Source organism: Macaca nemestrina, chromosome 5 (assembly GCF_043159975.1).
Source record: "Macaca nemestrina isolate mMacNem1 chromosome 5, mMacNem.hap1, whole genome shotgun sequence".
Lineage (NCBI taxonomy): Eukaryota > Metazoa > Chordata > Mammalia > Primates > Cercopithecidae > Macaca > Macaca nemestrina.
Genome location: NC_092129.1, coordinates 86784537 through 86808932, shown reverse-complemented (window position 1 = coordinate 86808932; position 24396 = coordinate 86784537). Strand labels below are relative to the sequence as shown.

The window sequence follows — 24396 nt, the reverse complement described above, 5'->3', positions numbered from 1 at the left end:
TGGTGGAACGCGCGCCTGAAATCCCAACTACTCAGGAGGCTGAGGCATGAGAATCGCTTGAACCTGGGAGGCAGAAGTTACACTGAGCTGAGATCAGGCCACTGCACTCCAGTATGGGTGACAGAGTGAGACTCTGTCTCAAAAGAAAAAAAGAAAATTATATTATCAGTTCATGTTTACTAATATGAAAACAAAGAACAATTCCTAACATTTACTGACATGGGTGACTACATGTATTTAGCAGATTACTCTCTGAATCAAAATTATGATAATTTGAAGTTTGACAAGAAATTCCCAAGTTCTGAAATGTTTTAGTTTTAACTAGATGTTCTTTTAAATTCCCTTCAACCCTCAGATTTTTTCTTTTTAAAAAAACAGTGTCTCACTTTGTAGCCCAGGCTGAAGTGCAGTGGTGCAATCTCAGCTCACTGCAATCTCCACCTCCCAGGTTTAAGTGATTCTCATGTCTCAGCCTCCCGAGAAGCTGAGATTACAGGTGCCCACTACCACACCCAGCTAATTTTTGTATTTTTTTTTTTTTTTTTTTTAATAGTAGAGAAGGGGTTTTACCATGTTGACCAGCTGGTCTCAAACTCCTGACCTCAAGTGATCCAGCTGCCTCGGGCTCCTAAAGTGCTGGAATTACAGGTGTGAGCCACTGTAGCCGGCCAGCCCTCAGATTTTATAGTTCATTACAATTACATGTTTTTTCACCCAATACTGACATGCTGCCTTGCATTACTAATTAACTTTTAAATATTTGGCTGACTGATGGAAATAGGGGAACGTCTCTTACTATTGCTCTTCCTGCCAAAGGGGTACAGCACTGGGGGGACTGTTCATGATAAAAATTCAAAACACATAAAAACCTGCAAGATTAAACAGCAGAACTAGTAGGTTAGCTTCTTACGTCTCTGACAAGTTAAGAGGAAATAAATTACGACACCTGCCCTACTTCTGTAAACAGTATTAAAGGAGATGAACTGGAGTGGGAGTGGCCCTGTTCTAAGGAGCAGGAAGTGCTGGGATTGCAGGTGTGAGCCACCGTGCCCAGCAAACCTATTTCATGGAAAAGAGTTTTAAGTTCTAACAACTTTTATCCTGTGCTGCAATAGTTTTTATAAACCCTATTAACTGGCTTCCCCCCTTATTCCTGGTTTTTTTATTCTTTTAATGTTATTGGTTGTTACTGGAATCTGTTGTCCAGATATTAAGGAGTTGTTTTTAACTCCCAACTCCAGAATCCTGAGTTAAAGCAGAAAAGAACTAGCAAGATAGGTCTCTTCTCCCGTCCTCCAAATATTATAATAAATAAGAAATAAACCCCACACTAGAGCTTGGGGGCAAAGGCCAGCACAATCAATGAAGTGGGTCACTGAAGTACAAACACCAGGCATGGAAAAAAGGAAAAGGGGGAAGAGGCCAGGTAGTGTTCAAATGAATATAAAAGCAAATGAAAATAGCCAGTCAGTACTTAAGAAGCACTACACAAACAAGAGGAACCCTGATATGGATGCTGGCTGGGTTTCCAGACAGAACAGTCTGCCTCTTGTTTATATCTGAGCCTGTACATAGAACCTAGAATAGGAAGGGTTCAGACTCTCATTATTGCTGTTGCCAATAGATGGTTTCATAGTGATTTCTGAGAGATTTAAGATGGGAGAGAAATTAAATCCAAGCATTACTCAATTTTTTCAGGCTGTGAACTCTGATTTTACATTTAGAAAACTCAGTCTCCAACAGGTTAAGTGATTTGCCCAAGATCACAATGATAATCTTCTGATTATAAATTCATTATCATTTTATCACCTAAATTCTCTTCAGTGATTTATGTACAATGAAAAGAATTATAAAAAACAGTAGGACAAGATTCTCACAGATTTGGGTATATGCAACCCTAAACAAATATGACTCCTTAAAAATATCGTCTTTAACTTTTTTTTTGGCTTCTTCCAAAACATGAAACAGACTTAACATTCTTAATAAGTGTTGCCACAATATTTTTTTAGCTTATTAACATGAAAACAGAATGTCTGGAAGAAATAACCTACAGATAATAACTATACATGTTTTATATACTTATGAAATATATATACACATGACGCCCATTGGGCCTGTTTTAAAAAACATTAAAAAATACATATATACACAGACACATTATTCACTTGGGAAAATACTCCCGGAAATAAATTATATTTTAATCTTGCAAAGACACATAACATTTTAAAAACCATAATATGCAAATGATTTATGTATCTGTGTGCCACATTTATCCAACAGTTTTCAAAACATCTGGGATGGAATCCCAAAGTAAACAATGTTCATAAGACCATCTGGACAAAACTGCAGGCAAAATAAAGCATAAACATATGGAAAAACAGATTTTTCCCCCTCCCTTCAGCGGTAAGGGATGACAAATGTCAAACCTAGATATATCCACGCTTCACTGTGCGATGCTTTTCAGCACCACCTGGCTCTCCATGCATAGCCACCAAATATGGACAGCACTGCCAGAAAGAACATACCCACAGGGCAATGGCAATAAAAAGAGTTTATTTCATGGTTAAATAGCCACTTCACACAAGTGGCAAGGGTCTGTTGACTTTTACATGTAAGTCTGTGAGAAAATATTAAAAAATATGCTATTAAACAGATAACATAATTTAACTAGAAAATACAATAATTTTTTTTTTTTTTTGAGATAGAGTCTTGCTCTGTCTCCCAGGCTGGAGTGCAGTGGTGTGATCTCAGCTCCACTACAACCTCTGCCTCCCAGGTTCAAGTGATTCTCGTGCCTCAGTCTCCCGAGTAGTTGGGATTACAGGCGCACACCACCATGCCTAATTTTTTGTATTTTTAGTAGAGATGGGGTTTCATCACATTGGCCAGGCTGGTCTCGAAATCCTGATCTCAAGTGATGTGCCTGCCTCGGCCTCCCAAAGCACTGGGATTACAGGAGTGAGCCCCCGCACTTGGCCAGAAGAACATCTCTAAGAGTTATTTAAGTGTTTTACTTAAAATAAAAGTGCGAGTCTTAAATTTTACTAAGTAGTACATTTATAAAATGTAACAACTTAAATTGATTTATCAATGCCCTTTGTGTATCAGGCACTATATGAACCACTATAACTGTTTACACCCAATTTCTTATTTATGACTGGAGTATAAAGAATTGATACATAGTGAACAGCAGAGACTTTAGGTCTTAATTTTTTTTTTTTTTTTCTTTGAGACAGAGTCTCAGTCTGTTGCCCAGGCTAGAGTGCAGTGGCACAATCTTGGCTCACTGCAACCTCTGCTTCCTGGGTTCAAGCAATTCTTCTGTCTCAGCCTCCTAACTGGGATTACAGGAACCACCACCATGCCTGGCTAATTTTATATTTTTAGTAGAGATGGGGTTTCACCATGTTGGCCAGGCTGGTCTTGAACTCCTGACCTCAGGTGATCCACCCTCCTTGGCCGCCCAAAGTGCTGGGATTACAGGCGTGAGCCACCATGCTCGGCCAAGCCTTAAATTTATGATAACTAATATCTCAGGAAAATATTTGGAAACTAAATATACTTGTAGTACATGTGTTTACTAAGAAGCTGTCAACTGAGAGTTTACAATTCTAGTTTAAAACAGGGATGTCTGAATCAGTCTCAATTATTTGACATTCATGCAGGTATGTATGTATGTATGCATGTATGTACGTATGTATGTATTCATTTTGAGACGGAGTTTTGCTCTTGTCGCCCAGGCTGGAGTGCAATGGCATGATCTCGACTCACTGCAACCTCCACCTCCCAGGTTCAAGTGATTCTCCTGTCTCAGCCTCCTGAGTAGCTGGGATTACAGGCATCCACCACAATGCCCGGCTAATTTTTGGTGTTTTTAGTAGAGATGGGGTTCCACCATGTTGGCTAGGCTGGTCTCGAACTCCTGACCTCAGGTGATCCACCCTGCCTTGACCTCCCAAAGTGCTGGGATTACAGGCACGAGCCATGGCGCCCAGCCTGTATGTTTTAATAAAAAGCAATTTATAGCTTCTACTGAAGAACTATTTTGATCATTTTGTTTTCAGAGATAACAAAGCTTTTCTCAATCTGGCAGTGCAAACATTTTAGATCATATTAAAAACTCTCTTCTTCCTTTATAAACACAGAACCAAATACAATAAGGAATGAACTTCCAGATGTTTTTAAGTATGGTAAAAGAAAGAGGACAAAGCTGCTATGACAATAAAGACAAACTACACAAAATTTTTATTATCATTTATTTTCTTCTCCTAAAGGCTTACCCACACCTACAAAAAAGTGGTCCATACAGTCAAAAAGGTAATCACAGAGTTTCCAGGCTAGGTTATTTTATTAAAAGGGATTTATCTCACCTTTGGAAATAAATCAAAACTAATAAAAAATAAAAGCAATTAATTTACTTATCACTTCTATATTACTAACACTGTCATCCTTTACATAAAAAAGTATCAACCTAGAATGCAAGGAACATTGAGAGCACACTCCCAGCACTTTTAAGTTTTTAAAACTCTTACACATCTCTGTAGTTTACCTTTAAGCCTATAATCTGAGTCCTCAAAAAGTAGCTGATTGAGTAGGACTGATAGGTTTTGTATGTACCTCCAGTCTTCTAAGACAAAACTGGTTGAAATACCAGCAAAGCAAACACAAAACAAAACAATAGAAACAACAAAACAACTTGTCTAAGAACTTTTAAAAAAAATCTTAAGATATTACCTCAAATTTTTCTAGCATAAAAATGACTACAACACTTAGAGATCCTATCACTATCTTTTTAAAAACTGAGTTCAAGGCCGAGTACGATGGCTCACGCCTGTATTCCCAGCACTTTGGGAGCTAAGGCAGCAGGATCCCTTAAAGTCAGGAGCTCCAGACCAGCCTGGCCAACATGGTGAAACCTTGTCTCTACTAAAAATACAAAAATTAGCTGGGCATGGTGGTGCTTGCCTGTAGTCCAAGGTACTCAGAAGGCTGAGGCAGGAGAATCGTTTGAACCTGGGAGGTGGAGGTTGCAGTGAGCTGAGATCATGCCACTGCACTCCAAACTAGGCAACAGAGTGAGACTCTGTTTCAGAAAACAAACAAACAAATAAACTGAGTTCAAGGATATTAAACCCTAAACATAAAAAAACTCAAAGTACAGCAAATTTTAGGTGAGTATCTTTAGAATCTTGGAGAGCAAAGACTTTCAAAGCATATTAACCCAAAGGTTAAAAACAGAAAAGACTAATGACCTGGCAACAATTACATTAAAAACTTTATTATGGCAAAACAAAACTGAACGATAAAGGTAAATATGGAATTATGGGCACTATTGTCAACTATACCCTTTGTACAAGCTTTCTGGAGGGCAGTTTTACAACAGTAATCCAAATTTATACTTTGGCCAAGAAATTCCAAAAAATTTTCACCTACAAAATAAAAGAGCAAATACACAAAGATACAGCTTTGTTTATCACAGGAGAAAATTGAAAACAACCAATAGTGGGTTTGTTGTGAAGCAACATTAAATTGGTGTCTTTCTTTTCCCAAAGGTGTATTTGTGAATTGCCTTGGTTAAACCAAAAGTGGGGAACACTGGTTCTTCCCTTTCTTTCCATAGGCAAGGGGGAAGAGAACTTATTTTGCATTTAGAGTTTCAGAGCGTATCTCCCTTAAATTGTCACCTCTGATAACTGTCCCCGTGTCAGAACTGAAGCATTTCAAAGACGAAATGAGGTATACTGCTGGTTAGTGTTGAGGGAAGATTCAAACCTGGGCAGTCTAGCTTCAGAATTCACTCACTTAAACATTATCTACTGTCTGTTATAATAAAGATGGTGCAATTTATAAGTGTGACAGTAGTTTAAGACACTAACAAAAGGACAGTGGTGATATGAATAGAAAAGCCATTACTCTTAAGTAAAAGCTGTATGTAATCAATTGCTGCATGTGTTTTGTGTTTGGATTTATAACATTTTAAATCGTAGTTTGTAGCAGCCCTTCTCAAATGAATCCTTAAAAAATTAGGCCCTAACATCCTAGGTACCCACTGTACGCAATTAACTTCTCCCTATGTATCTGGAAGAGTACTAATTATGTGACATCTTTGGGAGAACTGAGAAAATTGTCACTCTAATAATTTTACTATGTTTTGTAGTTCAGATGAGGAACCCCAAATTAAAAACCCCAGAGGTAAAAATAAGTTGCTCTTAAAATGTCATTATCTTTTTGAGCCTAGCCCCTTGTATAAACTGAAACAACTATTTTTAGTGCTTATTTTTGAAAATGCAAATTTCTTAGAAACATGACTGTCACTTTAGAGAACTGTATTACCTCTTTAAAAAAACAGACAAAAATAAATAGAGATAGGTCATGCTATATTGTCCATACTAGTCTTGAACAACTGGCCTCAAGCAATCTTCCCACTTTAGCCTCCCAAAGTGCTGGGCTTACAGGCATAAGCCATACATGTGCCCAGCGTGTATCACCTTTTTTTTAAGTATTAAATAATAATCAAATTGTTACTGAAACAGGTCATAATATTATCCTCAGATGGAGTTTCAGATCCTGAACATACCACCACTTACTTTCTTATTAAAAAAAAAAAAAAAAAAGATACAGCAAACTCATCCTTCATAAATCCCACATAATTCATGTCTATTGTACACCAGGAACACAAGCTTAATAAATTCAGCAGGATATAGTATTTTGTCTTCTCTTTAATCTTGTTAAAAATGGCATCCCATCAGTATTAAAATTATGAGCCAAAGGTATTGGTTTAGAAAAGAACATGGGATTGTCAGTCATCTATTTCACAAAAAATAAACCAATATTCAACTACATTATTTCACCAGGAATTCCTATATTCTCTAAATATGTGTAGAACACTTCGTGACATTTAAAAGACTATTAAAGTAGGAAATCTCATGAGCCTTTCAGAGGACACTGGCCCACTTTAAAAAAAATTTTTTTTTTCAAGCAGGTTTTAGGTTCACAGCAAAACTGAGCATACGTTAATGGGGATTTTCATATCCCCCCACCCCAACACATGCATGGCCTCCCCCCTTATCAACATCCCCCACCAGAATGGTTCATTTGTTGTAACTGATGAACCTGCACTGACACATCATTATCACCTAAAGTTCATAGTTTACATCAGGGTTCACTCTTGGCAGTGTACGTTCTATGGATTTGGACAGATGCAGAATGACATGGATCCAGCATTATAGTAGTAGTTTTATTGCCCTAAAAAATTATCTGTGGTTTGCCTATTCACCCCTTCTCCTCAACCCCTTGCAACCACTGATTTTTTTTACTGTCTCCAAAGTTTTCTGGTCTACTTTTTAATAATACCTATATCTGGGTGGGACTCACAAAAATGCTTATTTGCCTATTTTCAGTCTTGCATTATATATGACCTTTTTATTACATGTATGGGGAAGGGGGTGGTAGAGGGAGTTTTGTTTCTATAAGCAAATCCTAACATCAGATGTGAAATCTACACAGCTGTAAGCATTCTTCTGGGAACCTGAGCTGGGGTTCATCTCAACTGCTTAATGCAATTACCTAAACCAGTCATGTAGTATTAATGTAATCTGCCCATTTCTACAGCTGAAAAGAAGTTTAATCTTTAAAGAGCCAGTAAAAAGAGACAACTTGCTGCCCCAGAATTCCCCTAGCTAGGAACCAAATAATAATTAGCTTGCCAGTTTATTCTCAAAATCAACTAACTTCCAGTTAACCATTTGCCTTATAAATCTTTACTGTCATATGATAAATTGATATTAACATAATAAATGGGCAGTTATACATATATAGGCATTCCTAACTGTCTCCATACAAGTCAAACCAAGAGATCTAAGATACAAAATCACTGATCAGCCTCTTCTCTGCTTAAAACTTAACAGTGGTTTCTCACTGCCCTCAGAATAAATTCTATCTGTACAAGGCCCTTAAATACCTGTTCTTACTTACCTCAAGTCTCACCTCTCACCATCTTCTACACCACAAAACTCAACTTTTCAGCTCTCTAGACTTCCCTGAACCTATCGAGCTCTTGTCAATGAGCTATTTTTTTTTGCCTGGAGCACACAATCCGTTCCCTTTTTGCCCAGATAATTTCTAGATATTTTTCTGCTTCTAACTAAGTTGGATTATTCCTCTAAATAGAATTGGCCTGGCTCCTCCAATCGATGTTAGATACTATTCCAAAGTGTTCACACGGCCCCTGGTACTTGCTCCATCACAGCACTATTTAAACAGGCAAGTATAACTAAGTGCAATTTGTCTATATCCCTCAATAGACCAAAAGATCAGTAACAACGGGAACTAGGAAGTAGATCTGTCTCATTCACTACTGCATTTCTAACACCTAATGCTGCATCTGGCACGAAGCAGAAACTCAAAGATATTAAAAGACTGAATAAATAATTTTGATATTAATATTTAGGATTGGGGGGTGAAAGTGCGAAGCTTATCTATCTACTTCCTCAATAAAAACTGGTCACATTCTCTTTGGTTTATTCAGCAAGTATTTACTGTCTACTCACATAAAAATAAAAGAGAATCTAACCCAGAGTCCAGTCTTCAAGGAACCTACAGTCTTGAGAGAAAATAAGACAAGTACAAACATAAATATGAAACATCAAAAAAGTGTGTTATTAGATTCTAAAGTGTGCTGCACAGACACTGAGTGCCAAAAAAGAGATAAGGGAAAGCATCCTAGAAGTAAAATTTGAGCTGAGCCTCAATGGATAAGGCTGAAGACAGAAAGTATAAAGACAAATGTGCTACAGTTCAGCACTTCTCAAAGTGGGTCGGAAGGCAACTTCCTCTTTTCAAGGGTACTTAAGGTCAAAAGTATTTTCGTAATAAGCCTAAGATTTTATTTGCTTTTTTTTTACTTTCATTCACTCTCAATTATACAGTGCCATTCTCCAGAGGCCATATGGCATGCAATATCACAAAAGATTAAATGCAGAAGCAGATATGAGAATCCAGCCATTTTCTATTAAGCCAGACACTTGAGACTTGTAAAAATGTAAGACAGTGCCACTCACTAAACTTGTGTTTTGAAAAAGTTATCTTTCATAGTATTTACTTTATTTATTTTATTTTTATTTTTAGAGACAAGTCTCGCTATGTTGCCCAGGATGGTCTCATACTCCCGGACTCAAGTGATCTGCCAACCTCAGCCTCCCAAAGTGCTCTGATTACAGGCATGAGCCACCCACATACTATCTGATTTTAGGATAGTGACGCCTAAAAGTAAAGGAAGAAAAAAACAAAAGAATTAGTGATATGCCTTAAAGAGAGAGAGACAGAAAATGTCTGGTCATGCATAACTTCAAAATGTGTTTAACGTACAGGCACAGGCTTTCTTCTTGATAACTATTTTTACTTAGTGCAAAAATACAAAAATGATCTTTTAAAATCATACTTATCCTGTCACCCAAACACAATAATACAGTTTCATATTCCTTTTGAATTATCACATATAGGTGTTTTCACAATGCTATAATCTTCACGATTACCATTAAGATTACTGCAAAATCATATCCAGCATTCTTGCAACCTAAATAACAACTTTCATATTTGATTTTCCAAATTTTTTATAAAAATATACTGAAGCCGCATACAAGACACAGTATGACAAACTATTATATCCAAAAACTTATTCTAGAATGCCAAGGAATATTATTTTAAATCAAACTTGCCTGAGAGATCCTGTAGCTTAACCCACAAGGATAATGACATCTTGCCCTAGAACCACCGAAAGCCTTAAGCTAAGAACCACGTATCTCTCCAACTTTGAAAGCTCCACTCACTCTCAAACTACCTCAAGAGCCCATTCCCCACCATTCCAGGTGCTATCTCACGGTTCCATAAGCACAATTAAGGCTTGTATTAGTGCTTCCCACCACCTGAAATGATTTCTTCTCTCATCTTCACCTGCCCAAAGTTCATCCTTTAAGGGTCAACTTGAAAGCCAGCTCATCCATGATTCCTTTTTAGTTCCTACAACTGAACATTATATCCCTCTTTGGATATTTGAAGGACTTTGGTTGTTACTTAAAATAGAAAACTTACTCTACTTGCCTATCATTACTTTTTAATCTCACACCTTCTTTCAGATCTTTAGCCTCTTAAAGATTTAGGGACTGTCTTATCAATCTCTATTCCCTGAAGCACCTTGGAAATATAAAGTACTACGGAAAAATGAGGCTTGGATAAACAGATAACTGCCTGGAGTCACACATCTAGTGACAGTCAAATCTGAATGCCAGATCCCCTGACTCAAAGCCATCTACTGTCTTTTTTTTTTTTTTTTTTTTTTTGAGACAGTCTTACTGTGTCGCCCAAGCTGGCATGCAGTGGTGTGATCTCGGCTTACTGCAGCCTCCATCTCCTGGGTTCAAACAATTCTCATGCCTCAGCCTCCTGAGTAGCTGGGATTACAGGAATGTGCCACTACGCTCAGCTAATTTTTTTGTATTTTTAGTAGAGTCGGGGTTTCACCATGTTGGCCAGGCTGGTCTCAATTCCTGGCCTCAAGTGATCTGCCCGCCCTGGGCTCCCAAAGTGCTGGGTTTAAGGCATGAGCCACCGTACCCAACCTCAAAGCCATGTACTTTCCATCATACCGTAATTTTATGCTCCCTTCCTAGCATCTTTCTTGTAATAATCATTCAAGAAATCGGTAAAACTGAATGAAAATCAGACTGGCTTTGTACTTAACCTTAGGGAACCTCTAAGGTAAAAAAAAAAAAAAAAAAATCCAGAGAAAATAATTTCTAAACTTGTACTTTCATCACCCATGCCATCATATCCTTGCCTATCTTCTTATTATGGCCAAGGAAACTTAATGCACATTTTTCAGCAGACAGTATTATGACCAACTTCAATTCCAGTAGTATTACATGTCTTTCACCACCATATTTTCCTGGTTCTTTATTTGAGCAGAATTGGAGCTACAACTAGTATGCCTGGTGCAGAACAGAATTCAATAAATGTTTGTTGAATAAGTAAATGAATAAATGATCAAATTAATCATTTCTACTGCTGTCCAGGAGCCTGAGTTTACCTTCTCTGGTTCCTCCTCCAGTTCCTTCACCATTACTGTCTCATTAGGGCAATGGCTAACAAAAACAGCTGTACACTGGGCTATAGAAAACAGTTGGCAACTATAGTTTTACATAGCTTTTCAGTTTCTGATGCCACCTACTAAGCAATTCAATTCTGCTTCAAAGGCAACTCAAAATTATCACGTCCATTCACCTAGTTGTTCAATAAAAAACCTGAGGTTTATATTAATACTTGATTCCTCTCACTCTGTTTTCCACCATGATTGAAAGTTTCCTGAGGCCTCCCCAGAAGCTGGACAGATGCCAGCAGCATGCTTCCTGCACAACATGTGGAACCGTGAGCCAATTAAACCTCTTTTCTTTATAAATTATGCAATCTCGGGTATTTCTTTATAGTAATATGAGAAAAGACTAATACAGGTACTATGCAAGTATTTTTACATGCATTATTTCTAAATCTTTAGAAAATATTATCTCTAGGCCTCATAGTAATTCCACAAGACAGAATTATCATCCTAATTTTATAAATAAGGAAACTAAGCAATAAAAGTGACCATGGCTAGTAAGTGGGGAAGCCTAAATTCAAACTTATTAGGACTGACTTCAAAGCCCATGATCTAGACACAACATACTTCAGTTTCTCAAATTGGTTATATAAACATATAACAAGGTTGCCACCTAAGAATGCATGATACTCATAATATATATGTATTTTTTTCTTGAGACGAAGTCTTGCTCTGTTGCCCAGGCTGGACTGCAGTGGCGTGATCTTGGCTCACTGCAACCTCCGCCTCCCCTCCTGGGTTCAAGTAATTCTCCTGCCTCAGTCTCCCGAGTAGCTGGGATTACAGGCACGTGCCACCATACTCGGCTAATTTTTGTATTCTTAGTAGAGACGGGGTTTCACCATGTTGGCCAGGCCGGTCTCAAACTCTTGACCTCATGATCTGCCCACCTCGGCCTCCCAAAATGCTGGGATTACAGGCATGAGCCACTGCACCCATTCAATACTCATAATATCTTTATTCAAATTACTGACTGGGTTGTCACAGTGAAATCTAAAGTATTCTTTATGAATTTCTGAACTCTTCATATGAAATACTATATTTTAACACAGATTCATTTAGTAATTGCTTAACTTACTTGTTTGTGTTTTAGAAGCATGTTTCTGGAGAAAATCAACTATCTGAGCCAAAACCTTCTTATTACAATGCGTTGATAATTTTTCATCACATTCATAACACCTGAAAAAATATAAAATTTAAGAAAATATTATGAAAATATCCTCAATAATTTTGCACATCAGATAACAAAGTTGGCATTTAGTTACTTTTGTCTTAAATTACATGGGAGGGAATACAAATGTATTTGTATACAAATGTACCCGGAAGGCATTGGGTAAGTCTAGAGAAATAAGCAGGGGACAATTCATACAGAGCCTTACAGTTGAAATGAAAGTTTTGGCAGTTTATCTTTGGCAGTTTATAATGAAATGCCATGAGAGGGTTCTTAAGCAGGGCCATGATATGGTCCAACTTATATTTTATTTATTTTTTACTTTTGAGACAGAGTCTCACTCTGTTTCCCAGGCTGGAATGCAGTGGTGAAATCTCAGCTCACTGCAGCCTCTGCCTCCAGGGTTCAAGTGACTCTCCTGCCTCAGCCACCCAGTAGCTGGGATTACAGGCATGCACCACCACGCCCAGCTAATTTTTGTATTTTTATTAGAGATGGGGTTTCACTATGTTGGTCAGACTGGTCTCGAATGCCTGACCTCAAGTGATCCACCCGCCTCGGCTTCCCAAAGTGTTGGGATTACAGGTGTGAACCACCACACCCAGCCCCAACTTACACTTTAAAAACATCACTCTCACTAATGTGATAAACTAGATTGGAGGGCATTAGGAACAGAAACAGATTAGTATAGTAGCAGACGATCTGCAGAGAAACGGGCATTCATTATATATATTTGCAGGTAGAAACAGTAATAAATTAGATATAAAAGAGGAGGGAAAGGGAAGTGTCAAAATAACTGCCTTGGGTAGGGAGGAGTGAGACAATGTCAGCAATCCTCAATGCTGGTGTTGAGAATCACTGCCGTTCTCAATGAGGAGTGATTTTGCCACCTAGGGGACATTTGACATTTTTGGTTCTGACAAATGGTGAGAGGAGAGAGGACCACTACTGGCATTTAAGTGGGTAGAGGCCAGCGATGCTGGTAAACATCCAATAACGTACAGGACAGCACAACAAGGAATTAATCACAGAGCATTAACAGTCCAAATGCCAAGAGTATTAAGATCGAGAAATCCTGGCCTAGATGAAACAAGACTTGCTGTGAGTTGATAATGTTTAAAGCTGGAAAAACAACAACAACGGAAGCTGGTTGATGGGTATGGGAAAATTCATTATACCATTCTGTCTACTTTTGTTAACAGGCTAAAAAATAAAATAAGATAAAAAAAGGGAAGAAAATAACTGCCAGGCTTCTAGCTTGATTACATATAGAGATGGGTAAGACTCAAAGAGATAGCTGTTCTATTTTGCTGGGGGATTATTTGGAGGTAGAGGGTTAGGAAAGACATTTTCAAAAGCACATTCCAATTCAGAAAACTAACCTCAATTAAGTTTACTCATTAATACATCGTATTAATTTGTTTCCTCTCTATATTATAATTACCTGTTTCCTTTATACTCATGAGATCCAGTGATCATTTAAGAACATGTGTTGGAAAGTGTTCAAAGTGTTTTATAAACATAATGCATTATGGCCGGGTGTGGTGGCTCATACCTGTAATCCCAGCAGTTTGGGAGGCCAAGGCGGGAGGATCACTTGAGGTTGGAAGTTCGAGACCGGCCTGGCCAACATGGTGAAACACCATCTCTACTAAAAATACAAAAATTAGCAGGGCGTGCGTGGTGGCAGGCACCTGTAATTCCAGTTACTCCCAGCCCGGGCGGCAGAGGTTGCAGTGAGCCAAGATCGCGCCACTGCACTCCAGCGTGGGTGACAGAGTGAGACTCCATCTCAAAAAAAAAAAAAAAAAAAAAAAGCAAAAAAACATAATGCATTACACCAGTGCTACCTTACATTTTCACAATCTTCTTACCCACCTTTTTCTAATTCAGTAGTTCTTAAACTGTGGTCTCCAGACCAGCAGCACTGGCAACACTTGGGAGCTTCTTAAATGCAAATTCTCTGGCCCCTCCACCCCAGAACTACTAAATTAGAATTTCTAAGACTGGGATCCTGCAGTCTGTCATAGTAAGATCTCCCTGAGATTCTGATGCAGCCAGAGTTTGAGATCACTAAAGTGAAATCCTTATTGAACTGCCGCACTATGGCACTACTGCTGTCTCCCTTGGTTCCAATGCATCATTTATATATTAAGTTCCCTCTGACCTTTCCTCATTCTCCCCAATACTACTACTTGGGACTCACAACAACAAAGAAAAACACAAATGCAGCAGGTGCCCAACCCTTCTGGCTGTATTAAAGATGATGACCTCTTCTGTCAGCTAAAATACCCTTATATTAATTTTAGACAAAACATTTTTATGTTAAAGAAAATCTGAGGACTCCTGAAAATTCATTCAAGGAACCCTTAGGAGTCCATAGATTCAAGTTGGAATATTATCGTAAAACACAGAGGAAGCATTTCAACAGTGTCCATTTATACCACCGAAACAGTGTGATATGCTAATAAGAAACTAGAAAATAAACTCGTTTTTGGTTTTTTTTTGAAAAGGAGTGTCACTCTTATCACCAAGGCTGGAGTGCAGTGGCAACCTCCACCTCCCGGGTTCAAGTGACTCTCCTGCCTCAACCTCCTGAGCCGCTGGGACTACATGCATGCACCACCATGCCCAGCTAATTTTTGTATCTTTCGTAGAGACAGGGTTTCACCATATTGGCCAGGCTGGTCTCAAACTTCTAACTTCAAGTGATCCACCCACCGTGGTCTCCCTAAATGCTGGAATTACAGGTGTTAGCCACCACGCCCCACGAAAAAAACTTGTTTTAGTACCTGGATTTTTACTTCATAACCACAAAAAGGTAAATATTATATAGTTTCTTTACAGGTCACATAGGAAACTGGACTAGGTTCTCAACCAGGATTAAATAGCAGAATGACCTGAAAAGTTTTTACAAGCTACTTATGCCCAGCTCTTTCTTCTCCCTTCAGAAAATGACCTGACTGCTTGAAGTATCTTCCGTCTCTACAACACTAGAATTCTGTATTAGCAAGTTCACTACCAAAAAAAATCAACTAAAAAGAATTTTTCTTTATATTACTTTTCTCTGAGAAAAGAGAAAAGTAGAGAGGCCGGGCACAGTGGCTCACGCCTATAATCCTAGCACTTTGGGAGGCTGAGGAGGGCGTATTGCCTGAGCTCAGGAGTTCAAAGACCAGCCTGGGCAACATGGTGAAACCCCATCTCTACTAAAATACAAAAAGTTAGCCAGCTGTGGCGGCATGCGCCTGTGGTCCCAACTACTCAGGAGGCTGAGGCAGGAGAATTGCTTGAACCCGGGAGGCAGAGGTTGCAGGAAGCCGAGATCACACCACTGCACTCCAGCCTTGGTGACAGAGTGAGACTCCGTCTCAACAACAACAAAAAAAGGTAGAGAGAGAGTTAAAATTTTTCCAATTAAAATTTTATATTCATAGGTAATGTTAATTTTCTTCAAGTATCCCGTAGATTGTGTTCAGGTTAAAAAACCATAAGCTGATAGAACATCTTTAAATATTTTACCTTAAAAGCTTAAAGAAAAAAAAATTGGGGGGGTGGTTAGTGGACACAAGAACTAACAAAATTTAACTTACCATATAATCCATGTGCTCAGATTAATTATAATACAATGGGGCTCTATTCTGGAATTCTTGAAGTGCTTCAGTGAATGTTGGCTTTCTGAGTTTTTACCACATCCCTGAAGATGAACAGAATGCTATTTTGTATGACTTACAAATATTTGTTTCAAATTAATCAAAACTTAAATTATATTCACACTTATACTGAAAAGTTTTATTCTGTTTTTAATTTCAGGCCAGAGGAGAAAGTTTCAAAAAAGCAATATGGATTCTCATTAAATTTAATTTCTTGCAAACAGGTTAACATGCTTTTCAATACACAGTATTTACTTAAAACAATCATGGGCAAAGTTAATTTCCCTATCATTTAAAAATGTACACACTGTCTGGCACACTGTGGAACACCCAGCATCCTGGCAGGCCAGTGGTGCCCTTCCACAAACACACATTTCCCAATCCTGTACACAACTTCACCCCAACCCACTGAGAACTACTGAGACACAGACCAATCATAGCGATTTCCCTCACTAGGTAAGTAAAGAAATGAGATGCAATTCTGGTTAATGCAACATGAAGGGAAGTCAAATCTGCTGAATCTTTCCAGAAAGGTTTTTTTCTTTTTTAAAGAGGAACACAACCATGAGGCTGAGGATGGCAGAGCAGAGAACAGAATAAACCTCAGTTTTTAATGTTTTTTCCATTAAATTAACTAATCCTGAAGTGGCCTTACTTCTGGGCATTTCGTGTGAGATAATGAAGATTTCTCTTATTTTTTTAAAGAAAGTATATACTTTTCATTTCATTAGAAAATTTATTACAGGTATCAATAACTTTTAAACTTTAAGATTTTAAACTATTTTGCAAAAGCAGCAGAAAAATCTGTTTTGAGAGAAAAAAAATTAATCTGAAAGGTGGATCCATTTCCTAAGTAAATACAAAAGGTAAAGACTGGTCCAGATATGGGAACTACTGCAAATAGGTTGAATTCCCTCTGCAAGTATTTATAAACCACACTTGATTACTTTCTGAACATAGCATACCTTTTACTTTACCTTAACAATCATTTTTAAGTTCATTCTTGGAAAATTTCTATCTAAATTGGAATAAATATATCTTAACTCCTATGCATGACCAACAGTCCAGCTCACAATAAGCATTTAAGGAAAATACTTCAGATAAACTCACATATAAATAACACTTTTCTTACCTGGAAGCCACACTTGAGGCACAACCAAATATCAGAAGGAAGTACTGGCTGTCCATCATAGAATCTTCTTTCTTTTAAACATTCTGAGCAAACTGACCACAGATTCTCAGCTATTGCTCTCTTTACATGATTCACGCTGATAGCATGACTTACATGTTGGCAAGTTAAACCTACTGAATAAGATAAAACAAAATATCAACATTTTCTTTGCTACACCAAAGTGCTACCATTACTAAGTATTAAATGCTGTTCACTAAAAAGCACAGATTCAACACACAAAATAACTCAAAATATATGCTATGTAATTCCATTTATATAATGTTCATGATATAACATAATTATAGAATGAGAGAAGAGATTCATGGTTTTAGGGGGCAGTGGACACAAGGCAGAGGATGTTGCTATAAATGGAGAGCACATAGGGTGGTGATGATACAGTTAAGTATCTTGATTGGTGGTGGTTATACAAAGCTATACATGTACTAAAATTGGATGTTTCAGGATAGCCAGTTTGCTGCATTGAAGGATGTCTGAAGTATCTCTTTAAATATCATTAGGACCTTACCTGATGTCCCTGATTTATTACAGTTTAAATTTTTGAACTAATTTTAGATTCACAGGAAGGTACAAAGAAATATACAAGGAGGTCTCACTCACCCTTCACTGAGCTTCCCCTGATGTTAATATTTTGGACTACTATAGTAAAATATCAAAACCAGGAAGCTGATGTTGGTAAAATCCTTAGAACTTGTTCAGATTTCACAAGACATATGCACTCATATGTGAGTGTGTGTGTATAGCTGTATGCAACTATGCACACCTAAAATGGAAATAATATATTAAAAATATCTTTTTAAATGGAGAAAACCGGCAAGAAAGTGAGGAAAATCCTCAGAGGCCTAAATCAAAAGCATGAGACTAAAGAGAAAACCAAGCCCTGAGGCCAGCAGCTCCCAAAGGCCATCTGCCAAGCTCTGGTGGCTTGGTGACATGGTTTTAATAGGCCATGAGAAAGAGACCAAAAGAAAAAAAAAAAAAAGCCAATCTAAGTTACTTCATATTATAAACTAAACAAAATCCTAATAAAAATACCAACAGGATTTTTTGGAACTAGACAAGGTGATTCTAATGCTTACGCAGAAAATAGTAAAAATAAAGAGTAACAGATTTCTTAATTAAAAACATATACAGTCATCCCTCAGATACTTGAGGCAGGGAGGTGGGGTGGCGTAGTTGGTTCTAGGACCTCCCCACATATACCCAAATCTGTGCATACTCAAGTCCTGCAGTGGGCCCTGTGGAATCTGCATTTAGGAAGTCAGTCTGCTGAGTATGCAGTTTTTACACATCCCAAGAATAGTGTATTTTCCATCTACGTTTGGTTGAAAAAAATTCGTGTACAAGTTGATCCTCAGAATTCAAATCCATGTTGTTGAAGGGTCAACTGCATTGTTATTTCTTCTCAACACTATTTGGGATGCCAAATATCACAATTTACCAGCAATATCATCTGAAGAGTCTTCTTCATGAGGTACAGTAGGCCTTTTACTTCTTTTGGCTTTCTCAGGTAAAGCTTTACTTGGATCTTTCACCCGCATCTGTTATTTACTGAAGGGATTGAGGGAAAAAAATTCATACATTTGAGTCTCCAAAATTAAAATTTTATATTTTATTTAATGCATATCAAAATTGAAATGACTTCAATTTTAATTGGTCTGGGATATCAACAGAGGAAGAAGAAGGGAACATCAGTTGAAATGAAATAAATCTTTGTTAAATCAGTATATACATGATATAATCCACTGGCTTTTGCCAACTATACTGTTATGGACCAAATGTTTGTGTCCCCACCCCAAATTCATACGTTGAAATCTAATCGCCAAAGCAATGGTACTTGAAGGTGAAGCCTTTGCGAGGTAATTAGGTCATGTAGGTGGAGCCCTCATGAATGAGACTGGCCTCTTATGATACAAGCTACCTTTGTATCCACATGAGGATATACAGAGAAGATGGCCATCTATAAACCAGGAAGAAGGCCCTCACCAGATACTAGATTTGCCAGCACCTTGACCCTGGACTTCCCCACTCCCAGTACTGTGAGAAATAAGTCTGTGTTGTTTAAACAACCCAGCCTATAATAATTTGCTATAGCGGGCTGAACCAAGACACAGCCCCTAAATATAAGATGTCCAGGTGAATGACCAAAACTAAAGTTTTCATCAACGGAATAAGTGTTGCTTCTGGATAATGAGTTCTCTTCTCCCTTTCCTCCCTTCTGCTAGCAAGGAAATAGCAGGAGCTGGATGAGCCATACTGGATCAAAAATGGAAGCTGTAAGCCAAGCACAGTAAAGCCACTCTACCTGTGCTGTACGACTAGCACCAGAATATTAAGAGAAAATTAAATTTCTATCTTTTTTTTTTTTTTTTTTTGAGACGGAGTCTCGCTCTGTCGCCCAGGCTGGAGTGCAGTGGCGCGATCTCGGCTCACTGCAAGCTCCGCCTCCCAGGTTCACGCCATTCTCCTGCCTTAGCCTCCAGAGTAGCTGGGACTACAGGCGCCCGCCACCTCGCCCGGCTAATTTTTTTTTTTTTTTTTTTTTTTGTATATTTAGTAGAGGCGGGGTTTCACCGTGTTAGCCAGGATGGTCTCCATCTCCTGACCTCGTGATCCGCCCGCCTCGGCCTCCCAAAGTGCTGGGATTACAGCCGTGAGCCACCACGCCCGGCCAATTTCTATCTTTTTAAGCGACTACATTTTGCGGGGGTTCACTCTAGCTTTATATCATGAAAAATTTTAAACATTTACAAAAGTTAAAAGAACAGTATAATGAACACTCATATACTATTTAGATTCCACATTTATTACATTATTATTATTATTATTTTTTTAGAGATGGATCTTGGCTCACTGCAACCTCCACCTCCTGGGTTCAAGCAATTCTCCTGCCTCAGCCTCCCTAGAGTAGCTGGGCTTACGCTCGGCGCGTGCCACCACGCCTGGCTAAATTGTTTTGTATTTTTAGTAGAGACGGGGTTTCACCCTGTCGATCTCCTGACTTCGTGATCCGCCCACCTCCGCCTCCCAAAGCGCTGGGATTACAGGCGTGAGCCACTGCACCCGGCTATTATTATTTTTTTGAGACAGAGTCTCACTCCGATTGCCCAGGCTGGAGTGCAGTGGCCTGATTTCAGCTCACCCAGCCTCGACCTCCCCAGGCTCAGGTGATTCTCCCACCTCAGCCTCCCAAGTAGCTGTGACTATAGACGCACACCACCACGTCCAGATAATTTTTTTGTATTTTTTAGTAGAGATGGGATTTCCACATGTTGCCCAGGCTGGTCTTGAACTCCTGGGCTCAAGCAATCCACACACGCCTTGGCTTCCCAAACTGCTGGGATTACAGGTATGAAGCATGGTGCCCCACCAATTCCACACCTATTAACAATTTGCTATGTTTGTTTTTATCTAAATATCAATATGTGTGTATACAGAGATACATATGTGTGCATATATATATATATTTGTTGTTGTTGAACTGTTTGAAAGTTGTACAGATCTTGACAGTTCATCCCTAAATACTTCAGCATGTATCTCTTAAAAATAAGCAGTCTCCTATATAACAATGTAATCATATCTAAGAAAATAAATAATTTTCTAATATCATCTCATTTTCCATCATATTCTAATTTCCTTATTTGGCCTTAAATTGTCTTCTATAGCTGGTTTTTTGAAAAAGATCCAATCAAGGTTTGCACTTTATATTGGTTGTGTCTCTTTAGTATCTTTTAATCTATTAACAGAACAGTTCTTCAACCTTTTACTTGCCTAAGACTTTAGCTTTTTAAAGAGATCAGGCCAGTGCATGAGTCACCTTGAGGGTCTTGTTAAAATCAAAGTTCTGATTGAACAAGTTTGGCACAAGACCTGAGATTCTACCTATCTAAAAAGCTTAAAACTGAAGCCACTGCTGGGGGCCCACAGAATACTCTTTCAACAGCAAAGTTGTATAATGCCTCACACTGAATTTGTCTCTTTCTTCATGGTGTTATTTACCTCTATCCCTTACATTTCTTAAAAATTCAGTTAATTATAAAAGATTTTAGATACAAGCTAAGCATTTTTTAAAACCACTATATTTTGGAGTCTCTGTTAGAGTAGCTTAGCCTCCCTATTACTCTCCTGCCTGGCAGCTAAGCAACATCGCAATTTTCATGGTTGCTGACTTACTTTTCAATGATCAAAGTAATGAATCTTTCAATTCAGTACTAAATTCCAAATCTTGATTTATTCATTCCATATTTCACAATAAGGGAGCTTTCAAGTTTACCATTAAGTCCAAAGGTCATCACTACTGAACTAAGTTGCAATAAATTAAGGGCTTCTGGGTTAGGAACATGTAAAAAGCCTCTGAGTTCCTTGAGCACTTCATCTCTACCTTCTCCCTCCAAACTTCCTCATCTACTCTCCCCTACAGTTCCACCTTATAAAATCACTAATTTAAGTATCCCCTTCTCTGATCGTAACTTCCCAGTCCTTCCAGCATGCCTGATCAGCCACTCATAATTTCCTATAGTGTCCAGGCTGACAAGAGGCTGCATCTCAAGTCCTTCCATGACCCTTACAGAAGGGTAGAGAGAAGTGGAAATGGCTAATGGAGAGCTGCTTCCTAAAGCAAGTCACATGGCACATTGAACTTCAAGTAGACATGGAGAGGGGTTGCCCATGTACAAAGAGTACAACATTACAGGTACCCAAAAAGAGGTGAACTGGAATACTTGTGCAGAGCCTTAAGGACGACATCACCTCTCTGGCAGAACCCAATCCTAGATGAACCCAGTTAATCATTTTCTCCATGTCGGGAGAAAGTCTCTTAAGAAAGGAGACTAGGTCCATTATTATTCACTACACCTTCTGGTAAACTTACATACTATCCACAAAGCCACTTCAAATCTTCTTCACTTTCCTTAAACCTCTAACCCCTCCATCTCCCCACTAACTTATCAAAAACTGATCTAGTCTTTCACTAAGGGAAGAGAGACATAAGCAGATGGCAAATTTGATCTTTCTATTCCCAAATTTACAAATACCTCCATCAATTTAAATTTGATGTCCTGAAAAGAGATAGGTATAACTAATAAAGTACAGAGAAAATGGTCTATGAGAAACTGGTTATATTTTCCCGCCGTGGTACAGATAAGCTCTTGATAAAGATGAGCATTAACACAGATAATGCTAGCAAAATAATAAACAAAACCAGGCATTTGACCTACATACTGTAAGCAACCTGTGCCTTTTTTCAAAAACACTGACTCAAACTTAACTTGGTAATGTAGAGGCAATTTCTGATGATTTTTCTGCTATATGTAATATGTCTAAACAGAATCATTTGGTACAGTAACCCAGATTCGGCAATCATGTATCTGCAGTTTTCCAATTTCCATTTAAGGCAAAAGGACAAATTTAAAAGTCCAATTATTAGAGCTTCCAATACTTTATTTATATCATCAAAATTGTGTCTGGGCACTGGAGACTGGGAAGGATGGGAGTGGGGTGAGGAATGAGAAATTACTTAATGGAAACAATGTACATTATTCAGGTGATGGTTACACTAAAAGCCCAGTATCACTAGGAAATAGATCCTGTAACAAAACTGCACTTATATCCCTTACCTTTATACAAATTTACAAAACTGTGGCTGTGGATCTCCGTGATCTCCCCCACATTTAGAGTTTTGATAGGATGCACGGACTCAACATATAATTGTATTCATGGCTGACATTTATTACACAATGCAGTATGGATATACAGGCTCATCACAATAGAAAAAGACACAAGTGGAGTCTGGAGGAATCACGTGTAGGCTCCTTATGCAGTCTCCCTCCCAAGAGGGGTCAAACAAAACACACCCTTCCTCCACCAATGAAAATACAGCAACACATATGCAACGCTTCCGCGCAGGGAAGCCCATCAGAGACTAGGTGTCCCGGATTTTTACAGAAGCTGGTAATTTCGGTGTAAAACATACTGTTCAGCACAAACCCAAAAATCTAAGTTCCCAGATGCCAAACAAGCACCAACATTGCAAGCAGTCCTTTCTAAAGATAGCAGTCTCAGGCCTGCTATGTTAACTCTTTTTAGCACAAATATGTTCTGGCCATTTTTCTCATGCGGTTTTCCAAATAATAAACCTTACAGTTTCCAACTTCACCATCACTTAACACCTGTCTTTTCTCTAAAGTAGGATGTGCAACCAAGTTGTTTAGAAAGCTGTTTTTAAACAGGCGATGCAAAAAGCCCATATCCTTAAGAAAAAGTCCTTTTTTCCCACTCTTGGGCAATTATTTATGGGGGTTGGAAAGAGAAGAAAAAAACACTATCTCCTTTTATATACCAAGCTCAAAAAGATGAGCAGCATCTTACGGTTTGCTGTGTATCACGCTCAGTTCTAAGCACTTCACAGATATTAACCCACTCAACCCTCACAGCCACCTTAGGAGGTAAGTTGCTATTATTTTCCCGCATTTTACACTTGAAAGTGAGAAAGAGAGGTTGACTTGCAGAGGTCCCAGAGCCAGTAAGTGGTGGACGGAGATGCGGACCCAAGCAGTCCGGCTCCGGAGCTCCTAATACACGACGCTTCCAGAAAGTCGGGGTTAGACACGCTTCCTCCGGTCACCAACACACACACTCCGAGGCTGTGAAGAGAAATGCGCCGCGAGGAGGCGGACGGAAGCTTGTGGGGCCGCCGCACGCCCAGGTCACCAGGGGACTCGGGCCCCTCCCAGGCGGCCCCTCGCCAGCCCTGACGCCTAGGGCTTCTCCCGCAGCCGCAGGGACCCGAAGCCTGCAGAGCTGCGCTCACACGGCCCTGGGTGACCGCCCGGCGCCCCCAGGGATCGGGAAGCCGAGGGGGGTGGGAGCCTCTCTTCCAGCCTCGCCCACCCACAAGCGGGTCAAGGTCGCCAAAGCGAAGACCGAGAAACTGCGGCGACCACACCGCCGCTGCGACCACAGCGCCGCGTCCCCAACTCACCCTGCCCGGCCGGGCCGCAGCGTCTACAACCTGGGGAGACTGCGCCTGCGCGCCCGTCTGGCGCCCGGCAGAGGTGGGGCCTCGTCCGCCCGCCCGCAGCCTGGCCCGGGAAGGTTCCAGGCGGCGCGCGCGGGGCCGGGGAGCGCGGGGAGGGGTGGAAGGGCGGGGCCGGCTTATGTGGCGCCTGCGTTCTGCTTGTCCGCAGAGCCCGGAGAGCCCCTGGTAATCTTAGAGTAATAGCTACCGACTAGCAAT

At 39.3% G+C, this 24396-nt stretch overlaps 2 protein-coding genes across 19 annotated transcripts in view; one reads left to right on the top strand and one right to left on the bottom strand.

Annotated features, from left to right (window-relative positions):
* Nucleotides 1-24260, bottom strand: part of LOC105499057 (ubiquitin specific peptidase 45) — a 100163-nt gene extending 75903 nt beyond the window's left edge. For 13 of the 15 annotated variants that reach the window (XM_011771460.3, XM_011771465.3, XM_071096691.1 and 10 more), the window contains exons 1-5: nt 24142-24260; nt 18604-18713; nt 17106-17278; nt 15914-16017; nt 12228-12328 (exon numbers count right to left, since the gene is read on the bottom strand). In XM_011771460.3, the coding sequence (XP_011769762.2) occupies nt 12228-12328; nt 15914-16017; nt 17106-17278; nt 18604-18703 (478 nt within the window). In that variant the 5' untranslated portion in view covers nt 18704-18713; nt 24142-24260. Of the gene's footprint in view, nt 1-12227; nt 12329-15913; nt 16018-17105; nt 17279-18603; nt 18714-23707; nt 23934-24141 lie in introns of those variants that run through there. The other 2 variants (XM_071096690.1, XM_071096686.1) reach the window with 2 other exon arrangements.
* The window catches only part of LOC105499055 (thiosulfate sulfurtransferase like domain containing 3), a 57938-nt gene continuing 57499 nt past the window's right edge, over nt 23958-24396 (top strand). Inside the window, exon 1 of one of the 4 annotated variants that reach the window (XR_011623521.1) lies at nt 23958-24214. The gene's annotated coding sequence lies outside the window, so the exon portion shown is untranslated. The remainder of the gene's footprint in view (nt 24215-24396) is intronic. The other 3 variants (XR_011623522.1, XM_011771459.2, XM_011771458.2) reach the window with 3 other exon arrangements.